The sequence below is a fragment of the Cygnus atratus genome, chromosome 1 (genome assembly GCF_013377495.2).
Source record: "Cygnus atratus isolate AKBS03 ecotype Queensland, Australia chromosome 1, CAtr_DNAZoo_HiC_assembly, whole genome shotgun sequence".
NCBI lineage: Eukaryota > Metazoa > Chordata > Aves > Anseriformes > Anatidae > Cygnus > Cygnus atratus.
In genome coordinates this window covers 52,857,766-52,880,417 of record NC_066362.1, presented here as the reverse complement: position 1 = coordinate 52,880,417, position 22,652 = coordinate 52,857,766, and the positions used below count along the sequence as shown (strand labels likewise).

The following is a 22,652-nucleotide window of genomic DNA, read 5'->3' as shown; positions in this document are numbered from 1 at the left end:
ATGTAGTGAGTCATTATGGCAGTTTTTCTGGAAAAAATCAGTTTGCTAATGATTTTTAGGTTGATAAAAACCCTGTGCCTCTGTTCAGGAACTATTCATGATCATGAATTAATAGAATTTTCAATTCTTGGAAAAGTAATGAGGAGTATTAGCAGAACTGCCACCCTGGACTTCCAGAGGGCAGAGTTTGGCCTGTTGAGTAGAAAGGCTGACAGAGTCCCTTGGGAGGCAGTCCTGAAGGGCAAAGGCTGGACACTCTTCAAGAAGGTAATATTAAAGGTGCAGGAGCAGGCTATCCACACATGCCAGAAGATGAGCTGGCACAGAAGAAGACTAGCCTGGGTAAACAGAGAGCTGTGGCTAGAGCTCAGGAAGAAAAAGAGGGTTAATGACCTTTGGAAGAAAGGGTGGGCCACTCAGAAGTACTATGAAGATGTTGTAAGGCTGTGCAAGGAGAAAATTAGAAAGGCCAAAGCCCAGCTGGAGCTTAATCTGGCTATTGCTGTTAAAGGCAATAAAAAAAAATGTTTTCATAAATACATAAACCAGAGAAGGAGGACTAAGGAGAATCTCCATCCTTTATTGGATGTGGGGGGAAACACAGTAATAAGAGATGAGGAAAAGGCTGAGGTACTTAATGCCTTCTTTGTCTCAGCCTTTAGCAGCAAGAGCAGTTGTTCTCCAGGTACCCAGTCCCCTGAGCTGGTATGAGAAGCAGAATGAAGCCCTCATAATCCACAAAAAAATGGTTAGTGACCTGCTTAGATGTACATAAGTCTATGGGGCCAGATGGGATCCACCTAAGGGTACTGAGGGAGTTGGGAGAAGTGCTCGCCAAGGCGCTTTCCATTATTTGTCAGCAGTCCTGGCTATCAGGGGAGGTCCCAGTTGACTGGAAGGTAGCAAATGTGACACCCATCTACAAGAAGTGCCATCATGTAGCAACTACAAGGCAACCACGCGATCAGGACTATTCAGCATAGGTTTATCAAAGGCAGGTTTTGCTTGACCAACGTGATCTTCTATGACAAGGTGACACACTCAGTGGATGAGGGAAAGGCTGTGGATGTAGTCTACCTAGACTTCAGTAATGCTTTTGACACCATTTCCCACATCATTCTCCTGGAGAAGCTATCTGCTCATGGTTTGGATGGGTGTATACTTTGTTGGGTTAAAAGCTGACTGGGTGGCTGGGCCTAAAGAGATATTGTGAATCTGAGTTAAATCCAGTTGGAGGCTGGTCACTAGTGATGTCTCCCAGGGCTCAGTTCTATGTTCTAGGTTCTATGATTCTATGACTCTATGAATCTATTCTTGGGATTTAGGGGAGCCGTTTTATCATATATTCAGCTAGCACATTTCTGGGGCAGTGTAACAGCTGGACTCTGATTATTCCTTAACAGACAGTAACTGCAAATTTAAGATTTTTCTAACTAAGTCTTGACTTTCCTTAAAAAAAGAATTGATATGTTTCTGTATTCTAATTCTCTTCCTCCCATCCTCCATACCCTGAAACACATCACTACCAATCTAGAAAGCAGCGAATTTTTTCAGTTTGATGTCCTCTGTTTTGAGAAAAGAACACACAAACATTACTATTGGTAAGTAGTTGTGTATAAATATTTCATAATATAAAATAAAACATATGAATAGTTATAATTGTAGCTTCAGTGATAGCTGTCTGATCAGAACCCTTTTCTGAAATTAGCCTGAGGACTGCAAATTTTGAATTCTAGCTTTTGTAAGGATTTCCAAAAGCATGTCACTACTCTAGGAAGAAAATTTTAAAAATTTAAATGGTAGACAGGAATTCTAGAGTTTTACATGAAACTGAAGAAGTGTTTGTCTACAAGGCATTCTTGTAGAAGTCAACAAATCTGTTGCAGAAAAGTAAGAATCTAGAACTCACAAGTTAGGTAAATATAAGCTTTGGCTACATTTGTTAAGCTCTAACTTTTAGAAGATAATGCACATAATGAAGAAAGGCTGGGGATGTTCAGCCTGATAAAGAGAATGCTCCAGGGGAACTTCATTGCAGCTTTTCAATACTTACAGAGGACTTATAAAAAAGATGGGGAACAACTTTTTGCTCTGTCAGACAATGGTAGGACAAGGGGGGATGGTTTTAAACTAAAAGAAGGGAGATTTAGATTAGGTGTTAGAAGGAAAGTCTTCCCTTAGAGGGTGGTGAGGCACTGGAACAGGTTGCACAGAGAAGCTGTGGATGCCCCATCCCTGAAGGTGTTCAAGGCCAGGCTGGACAAGGCCCTGGTCAACCTGATCTAGTAGGTGGCATCCCTGCCTATGGCAGGGGGGATGGTCTTTAAGGTCCCTTCCAAGCCAAGCCATTCTATGATTCTGTGATAATAAAGGGATCTGAAAGGAATGCAAAGGGTAGTTGCAATTCATGTACAGCATTTTTTCAGATTTGTGAAAACTGCAGAGGCTTTGAATAAGTTGGAGTCAGCAGACACAAACTTCAAAACTGAATTTTCTAAAGGACTCCTTACACAAACATAATATTACTCCATTCCACTGAAATATGGAAAGATTAGTCACTGTTTTAGAAGTATTAGAGTACAGATGATTTATATATTGCCTAGCTATATTTTCAAAGATATTCCACATCCCATGTCTTAAAATAGCTATCACTGATACCATGGCAACACAAGAAAACACTTGCAAGCAAAAGATCAAAGAGCTTGATTTCCTTTCCAGGGCATTTTTAGATATTGCTGCATGAAGCATCTTTCCATGAATTTATGGCAGACCTAACTAGTGACTAAAACCCACATTTTCTATCAAAATTGACCCTGAAGAAAATATGAAACTTGAAAAAATATTAAGTGGTTAAGTTTTATGAGCATTAAATTACAACACTACGTATTTAAATTGTAAGGGTGTTTTACAAGTAGGAGATTATAATTGAGAAAGCCAGGGCTTCTATAATATGCAATAACTGAAACATACCCTAGGTTTTAATTTGGAAAATTGTTTAGAAGACAAGTGATGCTACGTCCCGAAATTGAGGATTTTTTTTTTATTTATTTTTTTTTGCCCCCACGGAAAATCCCATTTAGTGATGGGATTTTTAGGAAAAGTACAAATTCAAGGAACTGTGAGGTCTTTATCAAAGGAAGATTTAGTCTTTCCCATAAAGGAAAAAGGCTGTTCAAGTTCTTCCTCTCCTTTCTTCAGAACCTTAGAAGTAGACTGAAATACTACTACATCATTGGAAGCCATGAAGGAACTAAAACAGGTTGGGTTGTTTGTGTTCCAGTGTGTTTCAACAGATTTATGATTAGTTTAATCAGCCATAACTTCTTCTATGGATATTTAGTTTCTTAAGCAGTACTGTGGCTTAAGAACTGCATTCAGGTTTTTTCCATGCTTTGTTTCCTTGAACAATCCTTTATAGCTTTATCAAAATGGTAGTCCTGTAACCACTATCTACTTGTAAGAAGGTCTGTATACATTCAAATATCTGCAAAAGGTCAAAGAGATTTGAGATTAAAAATAAAGAAAAGTGGAGATCCATACAAATTATTATCAAAAGAACATACAGAATTACTTTTTACTTTTATAACCCTTGAAAGAAAAACATTTTGTTTGCCTGTGCCAATTAATCTACTGACCTAATAAAGTTATCTGTTAATAACCGTTTTTTTTTTTATTCTGTCACTGTGCAGAACACAGTTACATAGTTTGTGCTTGTGCTCTTTCAAGGAGATTCAGAATACTACCCTAACAATTTCATGCTCTGAAATGGAGTCAGTATATTCAGAGCATAATATAAATTACATAGCTGAGAAGAAAACCTTTCTCTTTTTATAATGACTGTTATTGAGATCAAGTGCAAAAAGATTAATCATACTGAGAGCAGAAGAATTACTAAAGCTATAAATCTTTGGTAAGCAAGACTACTTTTCTATTTGAATTGTAGTATTTATAATATTGTTGAGGCACAATGTCACTGTCTATTTTCTGCTTGTCTGAATAAGTGTTATTCTTCCTGAGCTTCAATAAGAATAGAGTTTGTATGTAGTGACAGCCTTTGTTTGTCAAGAGCAAAGAGCTTATGGTATGTGAACTAAGGCCTGTTTCTCCAGCAATCAGTGAGGACTCTAAAATGAATTCTGTGGAAACAAAATATCATGAAAATGATGAACTACGCATGTTTGATATGCCATTGATTTCAGTAACATGTGTAGGAATGTAATAATAGTCTTTTGAAAAATAAATATAAAATAATTGTCTATTTAACTTTTTTAAAACAAAAAATTGCATTATTTCAGCATAAAATCTCTTCTATTGTGCAAATAGACTATACAAAACTAGTCACATAAACACATTTGCATATATGACAAGGGAGAACAAATAGAAAACATCTTTCAAATTGAAGTAAAACATAGATTTATTTTGAAAACAAATGCTATTTTCAAATACAGAAAAAAATGTCCTATCTCGAAATATATTTTTTGCAAAGTTATTTAATTTATAGACAGATTTAGTGACAATGATTGCTTTTTTGTAAGTCTCAGTTTTGTTGCCTTTTATACAGCTTTGTAGCATAATATCAACATAAATATGCAATTGTACACACTCTAATCCTTCATTCTGCAGTATTTAAGCCGGCTATACAACCTGTAGTATTTGAATGATTTCAGTGGGGTTCCTTTTAAGCAGAGTATTCTCAGTGAGTATTGCAATTTCAAAGCCTTAGTGAGAAAAATCTAATGTACAGTGTGACTTTCGAGTGCTAATTCCAACTTGGATGTGCCAGGATTTGTCATATAGAAGACTCTGGATGCATTATAACAACAGTACATCCACTCCTACAGTTATTTAGGTATAGCTCATGTTTGTTACAGACCCTTTGCCACTAAGATAAGTCATAAATTTGCCAATTAATGACAGCTGGGATGAAGAGAAGTAGGAGGTATAAAATATGATTCTGTTAACGTTACTGGTTATGTTAAAAGGATAGTTACATATTGTATTTATATATATATTATAATTATTTCTCTTACTTCACAAATGTATGATTTAGGGCATATATTTTACTTTTTTAAATTTGTGTCACACCTTGCTAACTGAGTGCCATGAGGGATGTCCAGTAGTATGAAAACGCAGTAATTGGCTTCAGTGGGATTTTTCTCTAAGTAAAAGAAGTAGACAAGTCTAGTGTATAAAAAAGCTTTCAGCAGTGTTGAAAAACATCTTTCTTTTGTCTGGAGTTTATTTAAAGCAACTGCAGAATAATGCATTCTCCAGTTTAAGAAAATATTTTTATACATCACAAAATTGAAAAAAATATTTAATTACAGTATAAAGAGCTTATATAAAAGTAGTCTTCCTTCAGCTTCTACATTTTTAAGGCAGTTTATGGATTTTGTATCCTATAATTCCATTTTATTTGTGCACTGAAGAGAATGTATGTATTTATGATATTTACCAATAAAGAGGACCTTTCTTCCAGGTAATTTAACTTAAAAATTAGGAGTCATTTTCCTTTCCAGTTAATACAGTTATAATTAGCACTTTGCAAAAATGTAACATTTTTAATATTTTATTTTTAATTTTAATTACTATAATATAATTTTTTTACTAGTAAATGTTTCCTTTTTTGGAAAACGGATATTTCTTTTGAATGTTCATATAAGGGGAGATGGCATAGTATTTAATATACCATATACTATGTATTTCCAAATCAGTGGCCATATGTATTTTTTATCCCCCTGGTGTTTGCATTGGAGTTATAGTGCACCCAACCTTAGAAAGGGTTGGTTTCATGTTTCTGTTGTTGACTTTTAATATGACTAGTGCTAACTTCCTAGAATTAAGTAACAGTTCTAAGAAGCAATATTTTAATACAGTGTTAGCAAAGAATTTGTTTTAAATACCTGTCACACCTACTAACCTCAATTTTTATGGCAGTTCTTGGGTTTGTTGGTAGTACCAGAATGAACTCTGTTTTCTCCAGGGAGACCAGGCTTCTTCACTGAGCTGCTCCTGAACCTAAGCTTGTCATCTCCACCCTCACTCTGCTGCTTTCATTTGTCTAGGTTGTAAATTATTAAAGGCCTTTCATGTGGTAGAGAGTCTGGAAGATTGGGGATCCCTCCCTATGATTTCAGCCCCTGCTGAAATGTCAGTACCAACATAAAATTGTCAGTAACCATTTGTTTGTTTTTCACGTGGTGTTTTCCTTGAAGGTTTTTGAATAAGAATAGTTTAATATTTTGAATAAGAATTATTTGAATAAGAATATTTTAAAGAATCTGATTAGTTAAAAAAGAAAAAAAAATAAACAGAAGGGAAATGGAAAATAATGCCATGTATAGTTGTCAAATGAGCTTAATATTTTCTTCAGATGTAAACTTCTAGGAATGCTGTTTGTGTTCCTTGGAAGAAGAAAGGCTCTAAGATACACAGAAGGAGATGCTCCTGATCACAGCTTTTTTTATGGATAAAGGGTGGAGAGGCACTGGCACAAGTTGCCCGGAGAAGCCGGGGATACCCCATCCCTGGAGGTGCTCAAGGCCAGGCTGGATGGGGCTTTGGGCAACCTGGTCTGGTGGGAGGTGTCTCTGCCCATGGCAGGAGGGTTGGAAAAAGATGATCTTTGAGGTTCCTTCCAACCTTCCATTCTATGATTCTACACAATTTGACCATTTACAATATACTCTATGATTCTATGATTCTAAAGGATACATTGATTTTCTAGCAATTTCAAACACTAAAATAGGAATGATGAGATACAGGATAATAAAGAATGAAGGGAGATGGGATGATTTAGTCCTGTCTATTACAGCTGTTTTTGTCTTGACAATCAGTGTATCAGTAACTGCCCAAGCAAGGACATGATTCCTATGGTTGTTACCTCTCAGGTATTGCTCTTAGCATTCAACAGCTGAAGATCCTAGTGCCAGCCTTGTGGATTCAGCTGTGTACAGGTTTTAGGTGCCATATCACGTTACTCTTCTCTGTTTGTCTTTGGAGAGAATCCCAAAGTGTTGTTGGCCAACAAGTATATGATTAATACAGAGATTTTTCAATGTGCTTGGCAGTCCCTGTACAATTACCTCACGCTGACAGCTGTGTCTGATCTTCAGTCAGTTTTGCTTTTTCTATACAATTGGCACTCCTTTAATTTTTTCTGTGAGTATTCTGTAACTGCCCAGAAGTGGTAAGCCTTCACGTACTCTTGCTTTTTTTATACATCTTTTTTGTTTTCTTTTTCTTTCATGATCATAGGAGATGGTAGACACTCAAGTGCATTGGTTGTGAAGTACAAAAATGCAGTTGAAGTGAAAGCAAAGTTAATAATTAAGTATCTGAACACCAGGTCCCACACGCTTTGAAACTGATAAAATGAAAAGACAGAAAAAAAAAAAAAAACTTTGAAAAACTGCTCCATGAATCAGTGGGAATTAAGTATCTTAAATACATAAATCATACACTGAAGTAGAGGTGCAGACTGGGGAATTATACTTCATAATCGTATTGGAATTTGTAAGTAGGAGAGACAGACTGTGAAGATGAACAAAGATGAGGCATTAAGACATCAGGAAGGCATCAGCTGAAATAGATGTTAATATCAAAATAATAGAAGTCAATTAGGAGATGTCACTGTTTTAATGTAATAAAAAAGATAAGAAAATATAGAAAGGAAATTGACGTTCTTTTAAGAGTACTTCTACATTAACTGATTACATTGCTACATGCAGTATTTAAATGAGCTGTTACTGATCACAGTTCATAAATAAAAGGATAGGTAGACATTTGTATCTAATGCAATTCTTAAGTGGTGACAGACAAACAAGTATGTAAGCATTCATTACTGGCAAGATAATACTACAGTGATAATTTACCGAATGGTATTATTAAGAACTAGTGATAATACACCATTTTGAAATACATTTCAAATTTCTGAAGTGAACATTTTAATAGTAACATTTATTTATTCATTAATACATTTCTGTATTAAAGTAAATGCCAAAACATGATAGGTAAAGTTCATTACAGAGCCTGGTTTCAGTCTTAATGGTGATTTTTAAAGGAATTTTAAGATATCTGTCACCACAAACTATTGTGTGAGTGGTTTCATACAGAACTGGCTGTGGGCAAACAATCAGCATAACAGCACTAAATAAACAGAATAATCTCTCATTCTCCCAAAGTTATGTTCTCATGCTGAAACACTTTAAGAGACTGGTGTTTCACAACATTTCAGTAATAAATTGCCTAAGATAAAGTTTAGAAATTAAATAAGCATTGGTTGTTTTTCTAAGGAGAATATAGTTTCTTAAACAAAATACAATAGTGAGTGAAGTGGGGACTTCAGCCTGTGTACTAAAAGCATATTTCTGCCTTCTCTTTGCCACATGCTATTCACATTCTGATAAACTTCATTACTAGAAAATAAATCTCATCTGATGTAGTTATGTATACACTAGAAGCTCCTAAAATCTTAAAAATAGAATTAAAAAAATGTTTCAAGAAAGCCAGAATCCTCTATTTTATAGTACTTTGCCTTTTATCGTTACTTATTTGTGTTACTTTCTTTTTAAAAGTGCAGATGAAGAGTTTCAGAACGGACATTATAATAGGTCTATACAGTACCACAAAAGTGAAACAAAGCCCTGTGTTGGTTGTTGTTGTTGTTGTTTTTGTTTGTTTGTTTGTTTGTTCATAAATTATTGGGATAGGCATTGTTCTGTGACAATCTGTGTTCTGGACTGTTTCTGCGATGATGAGTTTAAGAAATGGTTTCAATACATTATTTCAGTAAAATTATCTCTAGCAGAAAATAAAGCAGAAAACAGACTAGTTTCTAGTAAGAGAATGAAAGGATGAGAAGCATAAATGCAAATATGTTTTCATGAGGTGTTAACAAAGGAAAATAAACAAGGAATTACAAGACCATGTGGAACCCTAGTTGAGCTTGTTTGTGTACTAACAATTAAACCTATTTCTGTAGATGATCCTAAGAGTTCTTTTCCAACCTAAATGATACTATGATTCTATGATGTTTCATAGAAACTATATATTGCAATAAAGCTGTGCAATGTAAATTTTAAAGGTTAACATGCTAGAAATTATAGTATCTTGCTTAGAGTTGAAGTGCTATGTAAGGCCTAATATTAAAGGTAGCAGAGGAGCTTGTCCCATTCTCTTGAATTATCTTGAAAAGCACTGTGCATATGCAGAGGGATTAGCCTACAAAATCCTTTCGTTTTATTTGTACTGCCAGATATTTTGTCTTTTATCTACTGAAAAAGAAAAGTATTAATAAAGAACATTTGGTATTCCGTATTTGGAAATCCTGTTCCCTTACTACACTTAATTGTTTTGTTAGTTAAGTCTTTAAAAAATTTCATTTAAACACTACTGAGTGAGTAAGAGTTTTAGTGGGTCCATGAATAGGATGGAAACAACAAGACTTGCCTGATGCTTTTTTCTGTATCCAGACAGAATTAAATCAAGATGAAGGAAGTTATTTGATCTAATTATTTTTTTTCTGTGATTTCTTTTTTATTACTCAGTATAATGTTTTCAATATGCCAGATGTCTATATGTATTGTCATATTTTTCACTTGGAACTTAAGTAGCCAGAGGAAAAAACCTTTACAAACAGAGCTCAGAATAGTGCAGGTGCTGCCAGGTCTATGCCATTACTATCACAGTATTACAAAAATTATACAAAATAGAAGGAGGCTGAAGTCTCTACAAAATTTAACAGCAATTTACTGAAGGTGCTACACAGAGGTCTAAATAATTAAAGGACAGGCAATGACATATGACTTCCAGGGCTGAGTTAAGAAATAAGAAATTCATTCTGACAACATTAAAAATCACTGGTAGCATTGGGTTCCCAGAAGAAGTGGAGAGAGGTAATCTGACTTACTTTATAGAAAATTTGGTCCTGCTCAGTTGATGATAAAATATGAAATGGCATTAATTTGAATGTGAAATGTTTCACCTGAGGCTTTGTCTTCTCCTTTGCTAGACAGTGTTGAGTGAAAAATTCTATGAATATTTTGCAGTTCTGGCTGGCATCTGGATATGTTTGCATTTGTTTCCCATAGTGTTTAATCATCTCCTCCACAGGATTTAAAGTATGTCATAAACCAAAGTCAAGACAGCTTCTCCATATAGTATTTTCTCTTCAAGACCTATGGCATTTCTGCCTGTTAGAGGAGTGTGAAAAATCAGCTGCTGAAAGGTTAGTCATGAAACGTCCTTGTGATTGCAAGAAGATTCAGTATATCCTTGGAGGGATTGCTTAAGTTGTGCTAATATTTCAAAGGATTCTCTGATTGCTGCTTTAAGATCCATAAAGTTCCTTTGTTTTTCAAAAACAATTTTTTCATTAAAAAAAATTGTTATGGAAAAAAGTGGTGACAATTTGGAAAGTTCCTGTTAAAATTCTTTCTTGGGGAGAAGAGATGTCATGGCTATCAGAATAATATGATTTACCATCAAAAAAGAATGGTATGGACAGGATTAGTTTGTTTAAATGTGTGCATATAAACAACTCTTCCATGAAGCTACGAATGTTACTGAACACAGAGGGAAATAATAGAAATTTTTACTGTGGTATTAAGAATTATACATTTCTGTGTACTCTGCTTTGTCTTACCCTGCTGTGTGTTACTGGGTGATTTTGATGAGTATGTTTCCTTACTTTTAGCAGATGTCTCCATTTTGTGGTGACAGTAAAAATGACAGCAAGTGTCTTCAAACTACCTTAATCAGGATTTTATTTGTATAGATTTCCAATGAACCATCCTGTTGCAAAATAAATGAATTAGAGTAAAATTTCTCATGTTGGTTATGATGCTGCTTTAACTCTATCATATTTATTGTGTTCTCTTCCAATGTAAGAGATTCACATTAAAATTGTCTGTCACGGTTTGCAGATTTTGTTCTAGAATATGGCAAATTTTTTTCCCTTTGCAATTTTTTTGATGCAATATTTGCAGCAATTCCTTTTATTAAATGTGTGACCTACTCTTTTTAGGAGGTTAGCTTGGAGGTAAAGTCATAATTATTTAAGTAATAGGTTCTAGGATTACCCCAGCATAGTTTCAGTTCAGCTCATTGATTGCCTAGAATTCCCATATTGTTAACCTCTCCTGGAAGGAGAATTCTGTCCAGCTGGCTCCTCTGTATTAAATTATGACATGATTTATTAGTTGCTTCATGCACTGTTGATCGCTTGGGCTGTTTGCTGTGAAATCTTCCATAGAATACCCATACTTAAAATGTAGTTTGAATGTTTTTAGAGTTTTATGCAGTTTAGAACAGCTGCTGTGTTGTCAGATAGAAGCACAAGACGGTAAATAATGAGCTATATAATATTAAGTGTGTCCAAAAATAGTTAAAGGCATTAAAAGAATTTCCAGATTTGCAAAGTCTAGCTAATAAACTTATAAGCTTTATAGCAGTTTATTTATCTTACCTCTTTTTTTTTTTTTTAAATCAGCAGTGTGCTTGAGAATCCATTGGATATGGAAAAATAAACAGAACTCAATGGAATAGTGTAGATACGTGGTCAACTTTGGAAATACACACAAAAAAATATACCTTAGAGCATTAGTTTACCTCCCTTCACAGTTTTAATAAAGAAGATGGTGTTTTGCCTCATTATCTTTTCAAAGGTGTCATAAATTGTTCAGACTTATGCATGGGTACAGTGCACTAATATTGAGATTGTAGCTCACTGGGTAGCAATTTTAATTGCCTGGATGATTAGTTTGCCTAGAGAAGAGGGTGTAAATTAGAAGGGATAACTTGAAAAGATTGATGATTTCATCTTTCTAACTCAGTTTGCACATTTTAACTTTGAAATAGTCTGTGTATTCTATGTATTTGAAATATTCTATGTAACATGTATTAGAAAGCTTATTGATGTGACCCTTGCAATAGGAACCATGGGAGTCATTGTTAGCTTTCCAAAAAAAATATGTTTAATAAGATCTTATTATAATCACTGTAGTAGAAATACCAAGAGTTTCATTCCATGTACTCAGTAATTAGACCTAAAGTTAACTAATGTTTGATGCCTTGTCATGAGGCACTTACAAATTATTATATGGTCCTAGTGCTGAAACCACCTGCAATCTGTTTTCACAGAATCACAGAATCATCTAGGTTGGAAGAGACCTCCAAGATCACCGAGTCCAACCTCTGACCTAACACTAACAAGTCCTCCACTAAACCATATCACTAAGCTCTAAATCTAAACGTCTTTTGTCAAATCTAATCTTCATGGCTAAAGGAACTTTCTTTCTCCATCTGTTAATTATCCCTCATTAACATCCAGTTCTTCAATAGTGGTCTTCAAACCAGTACACAGTCCATAACAATCTCTGACATTTCTCAGGGCTAAAAGGAGAGCCAAGTGTGAGGTTGTCTGCAGAAGATTTCTCGCTCACTGTTAGTGTCTAGAGATCAGTGAAGACTGGGGGCTAGTGCTGCAGGGAAGAGGGCTGTATTCTTTATAGTTTCCTATTTCCCTTTTTCTTTGCCTAGCTTTCACAAAATGAATTCTGCCTATGTGTTTGTATCCCAGATTTCTGGTAAATTTGAAGAGTCGTATTTCTGCTGTCCTTTTTTTAACCCCGTTACATTGATTTATCTTCAGATATGCCTGAGTCATCTTTCTGTGCTAAAAAGCCAGGATCCTGGCCAATTTGTTATTTTGTTGTTGTTGGTGTTTAAAGAAAGTATTAATTCTTATTCAGTCTTCTAAAAAATCAGCTGGCAAATACACTAATAAAAATTGTAAACGTTTTAGATTTCATCTACATTTAAACCCGAATATTTTGAACAGATAGGCTGAACTTGTAGTTTAGTTTTCCCACATTTTCATTAGTGCTAAACATGAAGAGTTTTGTTGTTATTCAAAATATTAATGGTACTGAAACAAGCTGAGCACAGATTGTGATGCAAATGCTTCTCAGTGTTTTGAAGAAACAGCAAGAGCCTTTGCAGCTGCTCATTTCTGGAGAACAAACATTCTGTCTCGCAGCAAAGCACAGACCTTCAGAACTGAAATAAACAAATACACATTGTTCTGTGTGATGTTTAAAAGATGTTTATGATGGAAGAAGAAACCAACGAGAAGTGGTACTGAAGTCCTCCTGCATAGAATGACTGCCTGCCTTACATCTTGTGGCACAGGCGTGGGGTGCCAGGAGTATTTGCAAGCCCTTCTGTTGTCCCTTAGAACTTCTTTTCAGTGGATTTTCATAAAAAACACTTGAAAAAAAGCACTTTGTGGAAAATCATAATTTTAATACTAATATATTTTGGTACTGTTTTAGAACAGTTAAGTGTTTCTGCTACCATATGTTAACTACTGTTCATCTTGCTTAATATGCTGTTTACTCTGTAAGTAAAAGAAAAAGAGCTCATGAAAGCTGTGCCTGTGTTTTTCCCATTTTGCAGACTGCACAGAGGAAGTGTGGGGATTTCCCATGTGTCAGTACTTGAAGGACAAGGGCTGGTGTTGTGGTCGCAATGCTAGAATGTCAGCATGCTTGGTATGATTCCCCTTCTTTTCTTTTTCCTACTGCGAGCTTTATCCAGATGTTACAGGATTCATTGTTTTTGGCTTCTAGTCCTAGAGCCATGACTTTAATCCAAGACTCTACAGAATAACATCATTAATGTTGTAAGCATGATGAATTGTATCTAAAAAAATAGTACTGACCTTCCAGCATTATATATTTTATACTTGCTGGAGGCATGAAAAAATGAGTATTGACAGAAATGTATTTTAAGAGTGGACAGAGAGGCCAACCCTTTGCTGAAACGTAAACACGGTAACTCCTCGGGGTAATAGTTCCTGGCCAAGGACTTAGAGGGGAAGAAGGTAATTGTAGAAGGATTGCAATCAGTAACTCCCCCAACGCCTTCATGCTTCATAATATTGAATGTTCTGACTGTTTGAAACCTAAACAAACCTGCCTCTTCCAAAAACTAGAAGAGCTCTAAAATCCATGTGGCTTAACAGACTGGAAACATCTTTTTAACATTGCACCAGGAGATGCAATGCTCTTAACGACCTAGCCTCAACAAGACAGGATGATGAACTGTTGTCTAATTTGAAAGAACAGATATGTATCAAAAATTTTGACCGCTATTTCAGTTAGAAGAGTAGTATTCCTTTGCTTTATTAATTTTTAATTTATTGTATCGAGATGAATCATAAGAGGTTCTGATGAGCTTCTGGTGCTAGCTCTGTGCTTCTGTTGGAAAGAACAGTGTAGACTAAAGACGCGGTATAGGCTAACGTATCAAGGTTATATAAACTTGAGCTAACATGATAATTTAATGCTATCAGAAGTATAGGAGGACGGTTATTTAGTATTTCTTAAGGCTTAAATGTGTTACCCTTGGCAAGGTACAAAAAAAAAAAAAAAGTGCTGCTTTTAGAGATGATGGTTGTAAAACTATTATCACAAAAATGCTTTCTGAATAGGAATTGCCTTTTTTTCTTTTTGTTGCCAATCTCATGCAACACCATTTCTTCCTCAGCTATTTCCTTTCTCATTCCCTTTCTTTTGGAAAGGGAAAGTTTGGGCTGTCTTTCAGTAATGGTAGGAGGATAAATTCTGAAGGCAAATGACCCCCAAGAGATAGATCATACTGAACATGCCATATATATCTATTTTAGATTTCATAGAACTCATGGAAATTTGGCAGTTAAAAACTTTTTTGTTGTTTAAACTTTCACAAAAGGCAAGGAGCTCTCCTACGTCACTAAATATTTCTACTGTTACTATGTTTGTAATTCCCTGTATGCATTTTACATGACTAGGATATTCCTCACCTTCTAGGAGGTACAAGGAAGACAGTGCAGTGCAGCTGGGCACCTACCTTCTTCCTAGGGCCAATGGTCTAGCTTGGGGAAACTCAATCTGCTGAACTATTTTAATGTACTCAGCATTATTACATATGTTCTTTATTATGTTTTGTTCAAATTGGTTAAAGGGCCAAGGGCCAAAGGGTCTGGATGAGATACTCAGTTTTGGACCCTTCCAGTACATGTTAGAACCCACATCCATCTTTTCTGACGTACACTGTATAAGTTTATACAACAAAGTCAGATCTGGTATTTGGGCAAAGCCATGAATGGAGGAACTGCAACTACTAGGACTGTGGTTGAAGAACAGTCTGAAATGAAAGATCAGTTCTCAAATTAGGAGAAGGAGAAATGGATAATTTAGAGACAAGCAGTTCTATTTGCTGTGGTGGAGTTTGGGGACTAAAGGTGATGATAATCTGTAAGTGGTGAGGCATTTTTGATTTTTTATCTAATTTATTGTAGTGTCAGGTAATTAACTGATTTTTTACCTTAATTTCTAGTGCAGTCTTTACTACTCAGTTGAAAATTTTACAGGCAACGTATCTTTTCAACTGTGGAAAAACATTCCATACTTCTAATTATTTGCCATTCTTTTTTACTATGGATCATAAAAGTCAAGTACTCTCACACCAGCATCAGGATTTAAGGTCTGAGGATTTTTTTGTGAAAGGTAATGAACAGCATTTTAAACTTCAGTCCCTCTGAAATTTTTATTATATTTAACTTTACATAGGGATGTTTGATTTATCTGTACACTAGAGTCTAAAAGTATTCAAAGATGTTGTACGTTGAAATAATATTTACTTTAAAATACTGATTATGCAAAGTGAATTACTTATATTTCTGCAGAAACAGAAAATATAAAACAGAAATATATAACATTGCATTTATAACAAAATGTTTAATTATAATTATATAATATAAAAACAGAAAAAAAATCTTTTTAGCACTTTCACATGAAGTATTTCTCTGAAATTCTTTTAGAATACTAAGAAAAGGAAAAAATTTTGCTCACATCTATTTCCGTTCAGTTGGTTATCATCACGTCTCCTATAAATAAACCAAAATAACAGGAATGAGCTGATTATGAGTCCCTAAAGGTATTAACACTTTAAAGTGTGCAAGCTCATGTTATATCACACCATTAATCTTTTAAAATGTCGTATCCTCTGACTTTTATACAATGTGTTTATAAAATGTTCTGATAAAGAATAAACATATCAGCAATTTAATTCCTTCACTTTTAAAGGCTTTGGAGCGAATTGCAGTTGGCCAAATGGTAAGTAATATTGTTTATTTTAACCATTCTAAGATAAAATGTGTTTTTCCCCTTTGAATGCTCTCAGTCCATGACCTTATATTGAACTTCTGAATTTCTAGAATCTAAAACACTAGCATACACTACATCAAATCCTGATAGATAGCATGTGTCATCACAAAATTGCATTTTTATTGCTGCAGTTGTACCTAGTGAATCTGTTTTCTTTTGACAATTAAGAGTCTGAAAAAAAGCACAGCTTAAAATTTAAGACATTAAGATACTTTTCCTAACTTCTTGCACTATCTTTCAGCAACTACATAAATTCAGTCCAAATGTCTTTCTGATATCCCTGGTTTGGATCACTCTATCGCAGTGTTATATCAACTAATGTAAAAATAGAAATTGTTATGACAAAAGCTTGAATCTGTAAGAAACATCATCATTCTCATTTTTAATCCCTGTATATTTTTTTTTCTCTGTGAATACTTTGAATTCTTGTTGTGCAAGTTATCCTATCTGGGATGGTGGACACCAACTGTGCAGATAGTTTAAAGGCAAGGCTGAGAACTCTTCTTTCTGTATGTAAGCCCCCTGATCCCAGTAGTATTCTACTGTAGATGCATTTTGCCATGAATTTTAAATTGGCAATTATAACTAATTTTTTGCAAACACAAAGATATGAAGTTTTCAGTGTATTCTGTTTTTAATAGCATAGTACTTTCTGCATGGTTGAGACTACAGTGTATGATGATTCAGCTAGGGAATTATTCCTTTGTCTTTAAAACAGTTTAGGTAAATTGTTATATTTATTTTGCATAGTAGAATTTGGATCATGATCAGTATATTTTTTCTCTGTTCTTTTTCCCTCTGCCAGCCTTTGAACTGTACTTCAGGGTCCGAGTTTCTTTTTTTCTCACATTCATGGTTATGTTAGAATCTGACCAAAAATGTAAATTTAAGTGGGTGCAAGAACATTAGTAAATTGTCCCCTTAAAGTTGTTATGACTGATTGTAAAGAATGTAGGCCAATATGTAGTTAAGGAAGCCAATACTGGTTTTGTTACTCTGATATTAATTTCAATGCCAATTTTAAATCCTTGCTGTTGTAATGTATTTATTGATTTATTTATTTTGTAGCTGCCTACAGATTCATTGTTTTATCGAGCTGTTCTTCAGGTTATTATAGAAGAAATTTATGGTGTCACCAAAAGGTAGGAAGCTATGAATTCACAGACCACAAACCAAAAATCTGATTCTCTGCCATCTCTGTTCTGTTTTTCTTAAGAAGTCATGTTTAAGAATCAGTCTCATTAGACTATAGATACATATCGGTATTAAAATGAAGGATACATTTGTTCATCCACATCACAAATGTATTACCTTTCCTTTACCCATAGCTTAAATAGGTCCTCCTTGGTACCAGATACATGGAAAAAACATGTCTTCAACAGAGAACAAATAGCAAACTCAGTAAAAGTCAACAAAGTCTTAGTCTGCCTTGTTATTTGGAATTCCTAGCAACTTTAATAGTGCAGAAGACAAAAATGCATTTCCATTTATCCTCAGAAAAGCTGCTAAATGACCAACAGTTAGCATGGCTGTAAAGGGCTGCTTACTGCCTATGTCTACATTAGCAAGTACTGCACCCTTGTAAGATGGGATTTGAATAGTTGCTGCTGAGGTCTTGACATCAGCACTAAACTCTTCTGGAGTTGTAGTTTGGATTAACTTTTATCTAATTCTGTGGTATGTGTGCCCACTAACATTTGGAGCACATCCAGAAGCACATGTTCAATTTTAATTTAATTTTTGAGCTCTGAGCCTGTTCCACAGTGCAAACCAAGGTATAGGAGGTGGGCAAAACCAGAAAAGTCACTTCAGATATTTACTGCTGGTCTAAAATAAATGCTAGTGCAGATACTCCCAAGACTTATGCTATATGTGGAGCCAGACAGCCTACTCTTCAGAAGGTCAAACTCCTGAAAGAGATACCTGTTTATTTTAAATTACATAGAAGATAACACATAAAAGCATTGTTACTAAGTTGTAAAAAAGTGTGAAATAGATGATAGTATACTTCATTTGTTAAAGGAAGCATAATTTGGAGGAAGTAATTAGGATTATACTTTTGAAAAAAAAGTGGGGCAGGCCTACTTTCAAGCTCACCAACGCGAGTTGTCACCATTTTCATTGGAACAGCTAACATCTTCTTTATTGTTCTGAAGCCTTGTGAGATTGTTTTGCAGTTTTTGAGATGTCCATTTCTGGAATGAGTAACACTTAGCAAGCACATTAAAACAATTAAGAGAACTAACTGTAAGACCTTGAACTATCATTAATCTGTTTTGCTTTTTTAAACTACTTGTATATATCATGAATCTAGTAAATATATTGTATGTATCTGTGCTGACCCTGGCCAGCAACTAAGCACCCACCAGCCACTCACTGACTACCCCCACAGCAGGATGGAGAAGAAAATGGGAAGAGCAAAAGTGGGAAAAACCCATTGAGATAAGGACAGTTTGATAACTAAAGTAAAGAGAAAGGGAAAAAGAAAAAAAGAAACACAAAAACAAGTAAAGCAAATACACTCACTCACTGTCTCCCACCCCCAGCTGACTGATGCCCAGACAGTCTCCAAGGAACAGCTACCATGGAAAGACTACCCCCCCCCAGTTTTATTGATGAGCATGACAGTACATACTATGGAATATCCTTAAAGTCAGTTTGGGTCAACTGTCCTGGCTAGGTCCCCTCCCAGCCTTTTGCCCAACCCAAGCCAACCTGCCGCAGGGCAGAGCTGTGTAACAGTAGCTGAAACATCAGTGTGTTACCAGGACTTTTTTAGTCACAAATCCAAAATACAGCACCATATGGGCTGCTATGAAGAAAGTTAACCCAGCCAGACCTGGTGCAATGTCTTTCCTCCTATAGCAGAATTAGGAGGGCAGAAGCCTGTCTTCCAGTATCATAGCAGTATAATCAACTGATTTTCAAACCACATCAGCCCAAATGTTAAATGCATCTCAACATTAAATATGACTACAGAAATTATTTCTTCTTTAAAAATAAACATGACTTGATTCTCAATGAATGGGGATCCCTGCCACTCAAAAAACGTTAGAACTGCTGAGTAAAGTCTTTCTGTTGACCTCAGTAGATGTTACTTCTGTACCTTAAGAAAGGAGTAAGGAAGATTACTGTTACTAAAGAGAGGAAAATGTTTAAAACATTTTGAAGGTGTTGGTTGTTTGTTCTTAAGAAGATATTTGTATTTAATGTTATTTCTCCTTAACTAATTGAAGTGCATACTCAGGAACAGCTACTGTAGCTGAAAATGTAACTCCTACACAACAAAACAGGAAGAGGGCAGTGTTACAGTAGAGCATAGTCAAGAAAGTGAATTCAGACTAACAAAAGCTTTGTGTGTAGTTTCTCCAAAATATTTTAAACAGAGAAAAAAATGTATGTGACCTGCTGCGAGTCAGTATTTCTATATGTTCTTTATGTTTTCATACATTACTGTAACGTTTTATGAAACTAAACTACCCATATTTTAGCTGTCTTCAAAAGTAAGTTGTGTCTAAAAAGTTCTTCAAGTATTAGCTAGTTATTATAAGTGAAAGGGGAAAAGGAATATTGCTACTAACTTGACAGTAGTGGCTGTCCAAGAGATTTAGTTGCCCTGAATTAAAAATTCAATTAAAATTATTTTTAAAATTTGTAAGTTTCTGTTGCTGGAATGCATGCATCTCAACACTATATTTGCAGTGAACGACATGTTGGGAAAATTTTCTCCAAATCATCCTCTTTCTTGGATTATGTCAGAAAAGCTCTGAAAAAAATGGAACTGGATGATTCAAAGGTGAGTCACTAGGCAGAGACTGTATGAAATCCTTATATACATGTGAGTTCTTGAACTCAGTACCACAATGCAGTGTTTAAACCACTGAGTTGTGTAGTTTGTACATTGCCGTATAAATATAGTTTTAATTTTAGCAATAATAATAGAATAATCCATACTGATATATTAAAGAAATATATCAAAGCTGAGTTGTTTCGTGTTTTTTGGAAATCGGCTTCCATGTATAAATTCTCTAAAAGGTTTTGTTTTTTTCTGACTTTATATAAAGCAATCCTTTATTATACATAATGCTAACGATCAGAATTTTTGAAAGCCTTTCCAGTATTTATGAACATAATCCTAAAAATCACGTTTGAGGCAAAAAAAAAAACAGTGCTACGTGCTCCATTTTATACATGCAGTCATTTAGAAGTAAATATAGCCATAAATATTGCTGAATGAAGCAAACATGAAGAACTTCTTGCCTGTGCTGATAAAAGTAACTCTTGCACCGTTTTAAATCTATCTGAAATACTATCCAATACAAACTTACTCCTTTTTCATGTGTACTTTCTCTTACAGTTTGGTTCCTAAAGTATTTCCTATTGATTTTAGCCTTTAGACAGACTCCTTAAGTAGCTTTTGAAGATGTTGTGCAGTCTCTGCATGTGCAAAAGCCTATTACTTTTTTATTTAAATTAATGAATGTTAAGGATGAATGTTTACATTTTTAAATAACTTTCCTACATAGAGAAAATGAAGTAGGTACAAATCTGAGATTTAAAATAGAAAAATCTTTCAGATTTTTTTCATGTTCTCAAATGTCTTGCCTTAGTTCTTTACAATACAACTGTTAAATTGGTCAGCAGATGGCAACATAGCATTAGCCATAACATGGCTATGTGAGCGTAAGGTCATAACCATGATGTGGGAATAAATTGTTTAACAGAAACTAGAAGGTATTAGATTATTAAAAAAAAAAATTTACAAATCAAAGAAACAATAGCTGTGGCACGTGTGTAAAGTATTTAAGTTGAATGTAGTAGCTTTCAGTAAATCAGCTCTTAAAATCTGAAATCACTTAAAATTTGCCAGGCACATCAAACCATGAGCTAGGAGAAAAATGCAAAACCTAACAAAAATGCAAACATAAATAAAAGAATGAATAAGCGCAAATGATGCTGGAATCATGCTTGCATGATAAATAGGCACTAACATAATGCATTTGCCTCAGTTGAAAGCAACTACTAAAATGCTATCTTCCTTATTGTGTGTACAATCATCCAAATGCACTAGTGGATTGATTGTACAATAGTAGATTTAAGTAATTATTGATTAAACTCTGCTGGTAAGGAGTTATACAGTATTTCCTTTAAAATTATTGAACATGTAAACTTCATGTGTCGGATTTTAGAAACACTGCATTTTGCTAGAAAGGGTCTGGGCAAGGCTGCCCTGAGAGAAACATGTCTGGCAATACCACTTCAAGCTACCCGTTTGTGTCGGTGCTAAAGATCTGATTCAAGTAAATGTTCATTTTTGTTTGTATTGCTCCTCATTTTTGTGTGCAGCTGGCTGCATACTGATGATTGAGTTTTATGCTGATCTAAATAATACTATTTTTTATTTCCCAGCTATATTCAAATCTGCAACAGGACAAAACCAGTGCTATTTTAATACTAGTGTGAGGAAAATTGTGACCGCTTCCTCAGCAGTGGCTCTGACATTGCAGTTTTCATGGTGGAGTCAGCACTATATCTATACGCTAATGGAGAATGTGCTAAATTTCTCTCTTCAGAAAAAAATACTTACGTAGCTAAAATTGTGATGAAGGCTAAACACTTGCTCTCAAAGACAACAAAAATCAAAGAGAAATTTATGTAGAATTTGTTTTCTAGGTCTGTTTTAAAAAATGAACAAAAGAGCAGCTGCACCGCATAGACCAAACGTCTGCTCTGTCTCTGACTGTCTTCAAAAATTGATGCCTAGGAAGAATATAAGACAAGAGTAAGCATATATGAATAATATTTCCAGAATAATCAAAAATGTGCCCATCAGCCACAGAAAATGGAGGCATTCATTGTCTCCATGCATCACTGTATTTAGATGATGTTCAAAAGCAGCTAAGGAAGACTTGGTCAAATCTGAAGTGTTTAGTTTATTACTTTTCCAAATCTGGAGATAAAAAAGTGATCCACCGCAGAGCACTGGACATTAGGGGAGGTAATGAGGGGTGCAGTGTGATACAACCAGGGAGAACCATGAGAAAATATTGTTTGCATAGTGGTCTCTGCTTTGTGAGTGCAAATGCTGGATATTTAACAAATCAATTTTTAAAAGTCAGAAAACTGAAAGTCATAATATCAAATATTAATGCAGTTCTTTTACAACGAGAAAATTGAAGAGAGTTTAATCTCTACATGAGAATAGAGATAACGACCACCACGGTGCCATCCAGTCATTCATTTCCCAGTCTGGACAAACAGAGAGGTAGGATAAAGAGGGCAACTGCATAAAACACCTGATCCACCTCGATGCTCATTTATATAAGTACATGCCTTTTGCTAAATAGAGATGAGGGCTCTTTTCAGGTATAAATATCCAAACAGTAAGCTGATTTTTGCTATTGTTTTTCTGTAAGGTTAGGTACTTTAATCCTACCAGTT

The 22,652-nt window shown here is 34.9% G+C and overlaps 1 protein-coding gene across 2 annotated transcripts in view; it reads left to right on the top strand.

Moving 5' to 3' along the window:
- METTL25 (methyltransferase like 25) overlaps nucleotides 1–22,652 on the top strand; it is a 61,465-nt gene that overhangs the window by 26,260 nt on the left and 12,553 nt on the right. For both annotated transcript variants that reach the window (XM_035551738.2, XM_035551737.2), the window contains 4 exons: nucleotides 13,459–13,553; nucleotides 16,131–16,160; nucleotides 17,280–17,353; nucleotides 19,914–20,007. In XM_035551738.2, coding sequence (XP_035407631.1) covers nucleotides 13,459–13,553; nucleotides 16,131–16,160; nucleotides 17,280–17,353; nucleotides 19,914–20,007 — 293 coding nt within the window. The remainder of the gene's footprint in view (nucleotides 1–13,458; nucleotides 13,554–16,130; nucleotides 16,161–17,279; nucleotides 17,354–19,913; nucleotides 20,008–22,652) is intronic.